This window comes from Lynx rufus, unplaced genomic scaffold (assembly GCF_022079265.1).
Source record: "Lynx rufus isolate CCGP_SWC_20201006 ecotype Redwood Valley unplaced genomic scaffold, mLynRuf1.p SCAF_1, whole genome shotgun sequence".
Taxonomy (NCBI): Eukaryota; Metazoa; Chordata; class Mammalia; order Carnivora; family Felidae; genus Lynx; species Lynx rufus.
This window is the reverse complement of record NW_025814823.1, coordinates 170560769-170574266: the sequence shown is the minus strand read 5'-3', so window position 1 is coordinate 170574266 and position 13498 is coordinate 170560769. Positions and strand designations below refer to the sequence as shown.

The window sequence follows — 13498 nt, the reverse complement described above, 5'->3', positions numbered from 1 at the left end:
AATTAATTCTAGGAATAGGCTTGGGGAACATAAACATTTAATAAATTATTGGGGTGACATATGTTAATGAAGGGAAATAAGAGGGAGTGATGACATAGAAATCCAAAGAGGGGAGGTTCAAGAAGATCAACATTATGAAGAGCTATTGAAGTATTAAATGGTAGGAGGTCTGAAAGTTGATGGCTTTCTGTAAGCATAAAGTCACTGTTGATCTTGGGAGCATTCCCAGTGGAGAGGTGGAAGCAAAATTCAGATTGCAGGTAAATAAAGAGTGAAGGGAAAGTTTAAGCATGAGACAGAGATATTGAACTATTACAAAAAGTTAGCTATAAAAGAAAGAGAAATATGTCAATAGTTTGGATGAAAAAACAAGGTCAAAAGACAGTTTCACTTCTTCCTTTCCAATTTGGATGCCTTTTATAAATATGATGTTAACTGTGGCCTTGTCATATGTGGCCTTTATTATGTTGAGTTTCATTCCCTCTATACTGGCTTTGTTGAGAGTTTTAAAAATCATAAATAGATGTTGAATTTCGTCCAATGATTTTTCTGCATTTATTGAGATGATCATATGATTTTTAGCCTTCATTTTGTTACCGTGGTGTATCACATTGACTGATCTGAGGATGTTGTACCATCTTTGTATCTCTGGAATAAATCCCACTCGATCATGGTGTGTGATCCTTTTAATATATTGATGAATTTGATTTGCTAATATTTTTTTTGAGGATTTGTGGATATATGTTCATCATGGATATTGGCCTGTCATTTTCTTTTCTTGTGGCATCCTTGTCTGATTTTGGTAGGGTAATGTTGGCCTTGTAAAATGAGTTTAGAAGAGTTCCTTTCTCTTCCATATGTTTTGGAAGAGTTTGAGAAGGATTTGTATTCTTTTTAAATATTTGATAGAATTCATCAGTGAAGCTGTCTGGTCTTTGTTGGGAGGTTTTTGATTACTGATTCAATTTCCTTGTCAATAATCACTTTGTTTATATTTTCTCTTTCATCTTGATTCAATCTTGGTAAGTTATATGGTCATAGGAATTTATCCATTTCTCCTACCTTATCTAACTTGCTGGTATATAATTGTTCATAGTAGTCTCTTAGGATCCTTTGCATTTCTATAGTAGCATCTACTTTTAGTTCTGATTTTACTTATTTGAGTCCTCTTTTTTTTTTCCTTGGTGAGTCTTATCAATTTATCTTTTCAAAAAACTTAAAAAATTTTTTTTTATTTTATAATTTAACTTTATTTTTTAAAATTTACATTCAAATTAGTTGGCATATAGTGAAACAATGATTTCAGGAGTAGATTCCTTAATGCCCCTTACCCATTTAGCCCATCACCCCTCCAGCAACCCTAAGTTTGTTCTCCATATTTATGAGTCTCTTATGTTTTGTCCCCCTCCCTGTTTTTGTATTATTTTTGTTTCCCTTCCCTTATGTTCATCTGTTTTGTCTCTTAAAGTCCTCATATGAGTGAAGTCATATGATTTTTGTCTTTCTCTGACTAATTTCACTTAGCATAATACCCTCCAGTTCCATCCATGTAGTTGCAAATGGCAAGATTTCATTCTTTTTGATTGCCAAGTAATACTCCATTGTATATACACACCACATTTTCTTTATCCATTCATCCATCGAGGGACATTTGGGCTCTTTCCATACTTTGGCTATTGTTGATAGTGCTGCTATAAACATAGGGGTGCATGTGTCCCTTCCAAAGAGCACACCTGTATCCCGTGGATAAATGCCTAGTAGTGCAATTGCTGGGTTGTAGGGTAGTTCTAGCTTTAGTTTTCTGAGAAACCTCCATACTGTTTTCCAGATTGGCTGCACCACGTTGCATTCCCACCAACAATGCAAAAGAGATCCTCTTTCTCCTCATCCTCGCCTACATCTGTTGTTGCCTGAATTGTTCATGTTAGCCATTCTGACAGGTGTAAGTTGGTATCTCATTGTGGTTTTGATTTGTATTTCCCTGATGATGAGTGATGTTGAGCATTTTTTCACGTGTCGGTTGGCCATCTGGATGTCTTCTTTGGAGAAGTGTCTACTCATGTCTTTTGCCCATTTCTTCACTGGATTATTTGTTTTTTGGGTGTTGAGTCTGAGCAGTTCTTTATAGATTTTGGATACTGACCCTTTATCTGATATGTCATTTGCAAATATCTTCTCCCATTCTGTCGGTTGCCTTTTAGTTTTGCTGATTGTTTTCTTCGCAGTGCAGAAGCTCTTTATTTTGATGAGGTCCCAGTAGTTGATTTTTGCTTTTGTTTCCCTTGCCTCTGGAGACGTGTTGAATAAGAAATTGCTGCGGGCAAGATCAAAGAGGTTTTTGCCTGCTTTCTCCTTGAGGATTTTGATGGCTTCCTGTCTTACATTGAGGTCTTTCATCCATTTTGAGTTAGTGTGCATGGTGTAAGAAAGTGGTCCAGGTTCATTCTTCTGCATGTCGCTGTCCAGTTTTCCCAGCACCACTTGCTGAAGAGACTGTCTTTATTCCATTGGATATTCTTTCCTGCTTTGTCAAAGATTAGTTGGCCATACGATTGTGGGTCCATTTCTGGGTTCTCTATTCTGTTCCATTGACCTGAGTGTCTGTTCTTATGCCAGTCCCATACTGTCTTGATGATTACAGCTTTGTGGTATAGCTTGAAGTCCGGGATTGTGATGCCCCCTGCTTTGGTTTTCTTTTTTAAAATTTTAAATAAACTTTTTAGTTTAAGTGGATTGAATTTAAAAAAAAGTCAAAAGTGGAAAAGACTAGTGTGTTGTAGGGTAAGAGATTAAGAGACTCGAGATACAAGAAAGGGGATATTTGTGGAAAAAGTCATGGAGGAGGGAATAGAAGGTAATGGTGGAAGTGCTTTGGAGAGTGACCAGTATGCACCACTACTACCAATTTGGACAGGGCATAAAACCAAGGTAAGATTGTAGACTAGCAGAGCAAGAGTTCCTGGCTAGAGTGCCACTTGTTTTGATTTCTTCATACATTATAAATCCTCTTTCAGCTCCTCACTGTGTTCAGCATAGTGACTCAACAAATAATCAGATGATGATGGCAAATAAATTTTGAAAAATAATTTGCATAAAACCTCAATTTATCACATTAGCTTGTTCTTGTAGATATATCCTGAGAAAACCAACATCTTTGTTCCATATAAGGATAAAAGCCCCAGATTTTGCCCGGCTCTCAAATACTGTTAAGTAGAGCCTTACATATGCTACATCTTTGTCTTCAACAATAGAATGATTTCTACCTGGGGCCATTAGCAACTGCTTCCTATTTATGTAGCCACCCAGTAGAAGAGTAGTTATTACTAATTTTTCCACTCTCAGTAGATTGAAACTCAAAAATTGTCCAGAAGTTTATAAAAAGAACAGCATAAATATGGTTCTGTTAAATACCAACATAGTGTTATGTTAAATGATAATAATTGTTGCCATATTTAAAATATATTTTCTAAGAAATCAACAACAATAACATCTTGAAAAGAAATAAAACTGGAGAATGTAGGGTTAAAAGCAATGACTTGGTTTGTTTGTAGGATTACAGTTTCAAAGTATGCATTATGAATAGAGTATATGTTATAAATGTATTTATTTTCACCTGGAAATTTCAAAGCATTGTTGTACAGTAACTGTACTTAATTAGGTGTTCAACCATTATACCAATTGCTGTTCTGAATTATAAACTGTTATGTATTAATTATTTACCTTGCAGTTTTCTATTATACCACCAGGGGTCATACATAACATTAGAAATCTTGAAGAGATTCGGAAATGGATAGCAGTTTCATCATCTACATACTAAGTTTCATTATATTTTAGTAACTGAAACAAAATGAAACATAATGCAAGATATTAATGACATAATTATCACAAATTATTTTTCTTACAATAGCACTTTCTTTCTCTGGAGGGTCATATTACAAGTATCCAAACATCTTGTCAAATATGCAATTCATTCTGAAAACCATGGAAATAATATGTAAAAGAGAACTCCCTTCTGGATCAATTTTTAACCCTGTCGAAAACAAGAAAAGCTATAAGAACATAGATTCGGATATGGTGAGTATATCCTAGTATGTAATGAATCAGATAGCATACGATGAAATAATTGTGCGTGCCAATACAGTAACATTGCAGAAGATGAGTTTAGCTGGAGGTGGGGCCGGGGAGAGGAATGAACAGCAAAAACACTAAACCATATGCACATTTCCTGGACAGGGGAAATGTAGTTAATAAGATTAGTAGGCATCAATATGCAGCACCACTACTTTAAATAGAGTAGTGTCATAATGCCTTTTTCCTTATAGATTCCATCTCAGCAATTTAATTGGAAATTGCACCCCAATTTAGATTAACTTATAATGAGGATTTTAAGATATTACATTTACATTAAAAGGAAAGTACATAAAGTACAGGCTATTAATGAGAGCATTTGTAGTATTTTATGCTGCCATAATTCATATGTAATAACATTTAAAGTGCTATTTAAATCAATTGAAATGTTTTTAAATGGTTCAAAATTGAGGAAATAAAATAATTCCTATGAAAATATGAAAATATGAAAATATGAAAAATTTTCTTTTAATTTCTAACTCGGACATTAGTGATTAACATTAGAGAAAACTATCCCAATCATATAATTGCTTGGTCTGTAATAAACTATGTATTATGCCAACAGAACTACAGTGAACCATATAATTTGTTCATATATGTTATAGGCTGATGTACGTCAAAAGACAAACTTCAATCTCTGGGGCTCATAATATATTTCCTTTTCTCACATATACTCCAAAAGAAAGCAGTGAACACTTTAAAACCTTGATTCTTTTGTTATTTTATTTTTTGTTGTATAGACTTATTATTTCATAGTTTACAAACAGAAAATTTGTTTTTCTAATAATTTCTTAAAAAGGAAAAAATATATTTAACATAAGAGAAGTTGAAACCACTAAAAATTTTTGAGAAAGACTATTTTTTCAAATAGTTATGAGTTGCCTTACAATTTTCCCATGCTTCCCTTAGGCCCTTTCTAAATTTTTGTTTGTTTGTATTTGTTTTTGTTTCTTAAGAGAGCAAAGTTTGTTTGTTTATTTATTTAGAGTGTGTATGTGTGTGTGTGTCCATGTGCAGGTACATGCTCACACAGGAGGGGCAGAGACAGAGGGAGAAAGAGACTTCCGAGCAGGCTTCCCACTGTCAGTGCAGAGGCTGATGTGGGACTCGATCTCAGGAACCGTGAAATCATGACCTGAGCTGAAATCAAATGTCAGACACTGAACTGACTGAGTCACCCAGGTGCCCCTCCCTTCTGCCCTTTCTAAATGCATGTGTGTGTGTGTGTGTGTGTGTGTGTGTGTGTGTGTGTGTGTTTAAAGTTTATGTATTTACTTTAAGAGAGAGAGAGAGCAAGCTGGGAAGGGGGGAGAGAGAGAGAGAGAGAGAGAGAGAGAGAGAGAGAGAGAATCCCAAGCAGGCTCCACACTGCCAGCATGGGCCATATATGGGGCTTGAACTCATGAACTGAGACATCATGACCTGGGCCAAAATCCAGAGTAGGACGCTCATCCAGCTGAGCCACCCATGTGCCTCCCTTGGGCCCTTTCTAAAATCAAGTAAAATATAAGTATTAAAGGAAACATATTTAACCACATCTATGTCATCATTCTAGCTTTAGTGTTGCTCCATCATTGACATAGAGTGACATATGCTAAGTAATTTGAACCTTTTGGTTATAATTACTAATGAACACCAATTACTTCATGAACAAAAGGGATCTTGTTTTTAAGTTTAAAAATGTTTTAACAATAAATATATAATCTAAGATATGGAACAACTGTAAGAACACTGATCATGAAGAGTTAAGACCTGCTAGCAACTGACTAATTCAGACGAGGTCCGTTGGGCTCTCTAAACCCCCAAATGCTTATCTTTAAACAAGACATCGTCACCATCAACACCATCACCACCACCACCATCATCATCATATTCACTCTAATCTATGGAGTTGTGAAGATGTGCCTTGTAAATTAGTGAGTGCCATGAAAATGTAAACAATGATCACTGAACATTGTATTTAGGAACTCACTTTAATTTAGACAGTTAAATATAATAATTTTCATCTAAGGGCATGATTATGCTGATTAAATAATTGTTTTACAATGTGGTTAGTTGTGCTTAATGGAGTGATTTGAGTGTTTTTGCTTAAAAAAATAAGATATTGTGAAATCTTGACAATATGAGTGTTCTGGTTATGAAGAGGCACCCTTCAATGTTGACTCTGCTTCTCTTTAAGAACCTATCTGTTCTTGCCACTCTTGGTGCACACATGCCACAAGGAAATGGAAGCTTACCACTGGTACAGCTTTGACTGAGCTGGAAGGAGCAAGGTGTTAACACATGAAAAGAATGTTAACTGCTGAGAGTGGGACAAGTCACTTAGTCTTTGTTCCTTTTTCAACAGAGAACAAAGAGCTTTGTTTCAATCTTTTCTATGTTCTATCTCAGCTGTATAACTGTGATTCTGTGAGGGCATTAGAACAGCTTTTAGCCTGTCAGATTTATTCCCTCCTTTTGCCCCCTCCCAGTGCCACACCATATAAAGAATAGAAAAGGTAGTGTAGCCACAGTGCTACTACAACTTCTGGTTCAGCTAACTGATTCAGTGCTTGATTGCACGTTTGAACATTGCTCCCCAGTTTCAGCCCAGTGTCTTCAGTGTAGCTTTGTCTAAGTCAGCCCCTCCAGTTCAGTTGAGTACTTAGCCATTCAATACCCATCTCTCTCACCTACTGCGAGAAGACCTGGGAAACGGAGAGGAAAAGGGAATATAAACAATACATCTGTATTCGACCCTCTCCCTTCTTTGTTATTGGCACACCATAATAGACAGCCCTCATCTTCCAATAATGCTGAAAGGTCCATGCCAGCATATTTTGGTCACTGCAACATATTTTGTTTTTAATATGTTTATGAGCATCGGAGTAAAAGCATATTTAATTTGTTTTCCAAGTACTACTATAACACTGCTGAAAAATAAAGAATTCTGTAGGATATACACATTATATACACTATATAAGAGTATAGAAGTGTATTATATACACTATATAACAATAGGAAATTTCCCCTCCCTTCTTCTAGAGCCCATTTCTCCTTTTAATGTCCTTTTAAGCTGATTCAGACGCAAGGTTCCCATTGACTTTGACAAATGGTGCACTTTAACTAGCTCTGTGGCATGCAGAGCCAGAACACAGGATTGAGTTCTCTGTCTTTTGCTCACTAGCAGAGCCGAATTTGCTGAGTACAATTGTCACATGATAATAACAACATAGTGTTTTGGAGATGGTAGATTAAAACGCAACCGAAATGCAGTAGACCCTTTACTAAATAGTTGTAGCTATCCTAAAGTACAAATCGTTTTCTAAAAACTAGGAAGCACACAGCATTTACATTCACATGTGGTTAGCAATCTCATCCTTTAATGTACTAGCAAGCCAAAGGCACTATCAAATTTGGGACATTTTGTGCTATAGTGTAACCGTACATGGTTACTAGGAAATGGGTTAGATTGAGACACAGGTTCTTTAAAATTAGGAGCATTATCTTATGATTCATGTCCTATTATTGAAGTAGGACATTTGTGTTGAGAGGTCCTTTAATGGCAGTGTCAACCATGCACCAAATGACTGAAAGCAAGGATGAAACTCCAAAAGCTATCTCTAACCAGCCACAATACAGCCTATCCTTCAAAGCTCATTTCTGTTATAAAAGAGAGCCTGGTCAGACATTCAGAGCTTGTGTACTCAAATTTGCATAAAATTCAAGCTGATGTGGTTATCTGAAATTTCAGCCAACAGTAGATTAACAGCACTTTTGTGAGTGAGCTTCTCAAAATAGGTATTGTACAGCTGCAACCGATAGCTTATTGGAGGACATAATCAAGAGGATATGGCCACTGGTAGACCCATGAGCTGGCCCTGGGCAATCTGAGGCTCCTCACCCCCTTCCCTGTCCTTGGAATCTATGTTCTGCTCACTGTTCCCACAGCTGGAACCATTTTTAAGTATGCAGCCTTGAGAGAGAGGCCCATCTCTTCCTTTAATCTCAGCTGGATCTCTGGGTACAGGGTCCAGTTTGCAAACCAACATGGTCCAGTTGCCCAGCTTTAGACTATGGAAGAGACAAAAGAACTATAGGAAGGAGTCATAAAGCCAAGAAAACAAAGGAAAGAAGGAAGAGAGGAAGGAGGGAGGTAGGGAAGGGGGTAAAAAGAAAAAGTTCTCTGGGAGTCATTTAATGCACTGCTCAGTGTTTCTCATACAATCTGTGTTAAAAAAAGGGCACTCTCAACTTAAAAAAAAAATTCCAAACTATCACAGACTGATAATTTTGTAAACTACATTAATAATGAATTACTGAAAATGAAACAAAAAAGATATAAAAAGAGGAACATTAATTTTTTTATTAGACTGAAAATATTTAAAATTAACTGTCAGATTGTTATAAATGTTTCTAAATATGTATTCTTTATTTCTGTACTGTAGTTAACCGTTTGCAGATGGCACTTATCTGCCAGCCACACCTTGAATAGGACTGATTTAGTGTAAAGGCAGAGAACTCTACACTACCTCATACCTTCAAGAGCATTTCTCCCTCTTGTCCTACTGCACTGATAGTGTACATGGTAATTGTATTAAATCACTTCATCATCATCATTATATCAATTCATTCAAGTTGGGAAAATATATTTCTTCTTTTGAAAAAGAGCAAGGATGAAACTTTAGCAAGATTTCCATGCAAATGCGTGAACTATATAAAATGCATGAGGATAAGTGATAAACCTCACTAATCTGGAAAATTCACGGGTGTGGCAGGTTTAGTTGCTCTTGGTGATGTGGATGCCCTTATGCCAAAGACCACCAGGGACACCTGCAATTAAGCTAAGTGGGTTCCTTATTTCTTGCAGAGAACACATACCCAAGGAATTAGGGGATATGGCAGTAGGAAGGTGTTACATTGAACCTACTATAGAATTTGGACTTTGGGTGATTTGGCGGAAGGTCTAAAGAAGCAGATTTGATGCTGTCAGAAAGTAGGGGCAAATCTGTGATTGGGTATTTTGTAAGTGGTACAGTGAGTTTTGTCTGTGCTTAGAAAAAATTTACCAAGTCTTTTTCTTTTTTAAATTTATTTAGCGTGGTCTCAGAATAATATTGTCTAAGGTTGGTATTCTGTGAGTTTATATCTAGCAATAAAACAAAATGACCAGGCTGTGAGCGTCAGACTAGCTTGTAAGAATATTGTTGTCAAATCAGCTCTGGCTGGACATCAGAGGCTGCTTTTTCTTTCTCAGGGATGAGTGAAAATGGTATCATAGAAAATTGAAAATAAAGTGTAAATCTTGCTCATTGTCTAATCTTTACATTTGGGAATTGTCTCTGGTGATAAGTGCATAAGTTTGTTACCAATAATTTTTGACTTAACTGAATAGTCTATGGAAGTATGCAGTGTACATGATTTTAAAAAAACACAAAGTATTGACCGTTAATTAGCCAAGCCATTCACAAGTTTCACATAGCTACTTACATATTTATTCAGAATAAGTTTGCAACAGGAGGGCTGTCAGGCATCCGGGCTGAGACAGAGCAGTTTGAGAAAAGAATTTCATTTATAAGATTTTTCCATTTTGGGGTAGGCTCTCCTGCAAGGCAGAAAACTGAGTTACTTGGATAAACTGTGTGCATTTACTGAAGTCAGTACATCTCAGTCTTATGTCTTATATTACTTTAAAATAAAGCTTTTCATGGAGTATTCTAATATTCTAAACATTGGCTTGTTTTCATTTGCTTTTCTGAATTGTTGTTCCCCACAGTCAGTAGCCTTATGTAGAAGCTTTATCTTACTCATGACTTTTACCTCCAGCATCCGAGTTCTCAGCATAAAAGTAGATCAATACATATCTATGGGACTTAACTAAACAGTTTACCAGAAACTCAAAATATCTTCATTTAAAATTTGTGTATGAACTTCTGGCCTTTCAACTTAAGAGTACTTAACATGAAAGTTACCTTTCAATTGTAGATTTATTACTGTTTGTATAATAAATGAGAGTTATAAAGTATTTTGGAGGCTTTTTAAGTGTTTCTTTGGGGCATACATTAAAGAATGAAATATCACGTGATATTGTGTACACATCACAAGATGTGTATTTGAAACAGTATTGTTGGCGAAAATTCAATGAGAGTGCTATTTTATCATGTCTAACAATAAAATCAGGTTTCTTTGTACCAGTTACTCTAGTAGACCAATTAATCTATGAAACTGTTAGGAAGCACTTTAAGAAAAAACTAACAGGTAAGAGCCCATTTTTTCCCCCTGAATTTGTAGGCTTTTAAAATAGTTACTAAGCAGACATTGACCATGTCTAACTAGGCACATATATTTGGCCCTTAGTGGAAATCCACATTTTAAAACCTGATTTGTTGTTTGAACATTGTTCAGACTTTCTCCTGTCCTCTTCTCCTTGGGTGTCAGGGAGAACTAAATTATATAGGGTCTAAGAAGCACAGTTTTGTCTAATTATTGTCCCTTAGAGATTATAGGATTTCTGTCGTAGTGTAAAACTGATGTCACTGAACACAAGGGACCCATGTGAAAATCAATTAAGACATTAGGTTCAGGTTAACAATTGAAGGGAAACAAAATTCATTGCTCCCAAATATGCTTCTTTAGCATAAGGATAATTTTAGGCTGGTTATTTTTAAGAAATTGCAGACACAGGAGAAGCTGTGAAAACTGAGTAAAAGTTACTCTATTTTTAAGAGATATTTACATTTTAAGAGAAGTCTCCATTTGTAAGGTGTCTCCCTCTCTGCACCAGGAAGACAAGGATGACTCTAGATATATAGAAACTCTTATCAGAGGAGAGGCAGTGACAAATCTGCATATCAACCTTACCCTTGTTTACTGTACTTTTCCTGTTAACCTTCCATAGCTGCCCCTCCCCCCTTTATGTCTTTAGCTAGAGATGTTATATGAAGTGGTGACTTGGGCCATTTTGAAAAGTATTCCTGGGTGTCTCCCGTGTGTACAGGATATATACACATTCTTAAATTTATGTTTGGTTTTCTCATGTGAATCTTTTTATTAACAGGGGTGGGGAGGTCTCATCCAGGAACCTGGAAGGGTAGAGGGAAAATTATTTCTCCTTCTCCATACTGTATGTACTTATAAAACTGTACTTTAGTAAATTGCTCTGTATCGTGTAACATGAAGTTTAAGAAAGTAATGTGTTTTCATTTGTATATTTTCATGTTTATTCAAGTCAAATAAGTCTTTTCCAGATATATTTTTATATTTTAATTCTAGGAACATTTGCCAGTTAATCAGGGAGGACACGAAGTTAACCACCTGCTCTGGCACTGTGTGGCTGCCTGGTCATGTGTTCACAAGAATAGTCCTCAGTTGAATAAGGTGCTTGAACATCTCATCTTTCATAAAATGCAGCTTCAAAAGAAATGCTGGTAAGAGGGATTCTATAAATCCAAAGTAATTCATGGAGAAACCTTTGTGTTTAAATGTTAAATAGCCTTTGTACTTAAATGTTAATCACACCTTAGTTGACTATGAAAAAAATTTATGATCTCTATTCCAAAATGCTAGGGCAATTTATATATTTTGTATTAGTTCATTTCATCAATAAATTGTTCCTATCTTTCATTTTTTTTGCTAATCTGCATGCATGCATTGCATAATTTATCTTTATCAAATGAAATTTGTTATTGATAAAGAGTGCGTCCCCACGTTTAAAACATCCTTTATTTTTTGAGTTGTTAAACAACAGCAGTGAGGCACAGTTTATTATTCTTGGAGGAAATATACTGAAATTCTGTTTCTTTATGCCTTACTTGTAAAGTATAACAAAAATAAATCTTGACTGATAAGTGTTAATTTCCTCCTGTACATATATTAATTTGAGAAGGAAAAAGAAGTCGTAAATTACTACCAAAGAGGACATGGGTTCAATGGAAGAAAGAAGAATTTTAAAGGAGTATTTCTGAGACAAGTGATCAGAGATTTCCCTTTTCAATATTTGAGGACAGAGTTTTGAATTCCTCTTCCATTGCTATTGGAATAATAGTAATAGTAATAATAATAATAATAAAAAGTCATGCCGTAACAAGTTGCAAATTCAATCGTCATATATTTTTCTTAAAATTAGTTCCTGTTTTTATGTCTCTGGCTGCCAGCTCTATACCAAAGGTCTTTGTATATGTAAATTATAAGAATCTGGAGGATTCCTTGTGAAGGAAAGGTGTTTTCCTAGTTTCATTTGGAAGTTTCTGGGATCCTAGATCAAGTAAAGATTTCTGGAGGATGGCTTAGATTTTGTTTAATTTCCTAGAAATAGCCTAGTGCAGAAGACATTTCATCAAGAACTTGTTCTGTTTTGTCCTGTAATGGGAGAAATCTATTCAGTATTGCAGTTAACAAAGATTGTGATTCCTTCATGTTTTAAACCTAAGGATAATATCTTTAAATAGGAAAATTACAATGTAAATAGAATGTAAGTATTCAATAAGTATATATTAATATAGAGCTGATAAATACAACAAAAATTAGAGATTCTCACTGGTATAAAGTAGGTTATGCTGAAAGCCATGGTGATTTTTTTCAGACCACTCTTACTATAGGAAATAAATTGTTAGGGATTCAAATACACACTTTAGTTTTCAAATTTTTTTTTTCAACGTTTATTTATTTTTGGGACAGAGAGAGACAGAGCATGAATGGGGGAGGGGCAGAGAGAGAGGGAGACACAGAATCGGAAACAGGCTCCAGGCTCTGAGCCATCAGCCCAGAGCCCGACGCGGGGCTCGAACTCACGGACCGCGAGATGGTGACCTGGCTGAAGTCGGACGCTTAACCGACTGCGCCACCCAGGCGCCCCCACACTTTAGTTTTCAAAAGGGGCTAGAACTACGTTAGCTCTTGGAAGACTCTAATAATTACCAAATAAGTATGGTATTCTATACCATAATATGGTATTCTAATAATTACCAAATAAGCAAGTTTAAATAAATATTGAGATAATAAAAGTGGCTAGTTAAGAGTAGCTAATTCTAAAGTCAGGGAATTGTTTCTTTACCCAATTTTCAGTTTTACTGTACTGCATCAACATTGATTTAATTTGTTTATGATTTGTCTTGTTAAACAAACACACCATGGGCCCCAAATGGTGCACTTAGACTGAGTTCCCAAACTGGTGCATAATACGTAATCTAAGTGAAGTTTTAACTACTCCTGGAAATGTAGTCTTAAAAAGGTCAGCTAGGAATTTTTCAATCTGCACCAATGAGTCTGCTACTTGGGCCCTCTCCATTCCCCTAAAAACATGAGATAATCAGCATAATAAGACACCTTGCTTTTCTCCCTAGAATGCCATCTTTTTCTTTTGCTAATAATGACCCTCCTTCTATAAAACCCT

At 35.8% G+C, this 13498-nt stretch overlaps 1 protein-coding gene across 1 annotated transcript in view; it reads left to right on the top strand.

The window, feature by feature from the left end:
• The window catches only part of TMEM232 (transmembrane protein 232), a 197794-nt gene that overhangs the window by 21149 nt on the left and 163147 nt on the right, over positions 1–13498 (top strand). Inside the window, exons 6-7 of the mRNA XM_047072694.1 lie at positions 3908–4074; positions 11380–11534. Of these exons, the coding sequence (XP_046928650.1) occupies positions 3908–4074; positions 11380–11534 (322 nt within the window). The remainder of the gene's footprint in view (positions 1–3907; positions 4075–11379; positions 11535–13498) is intronic.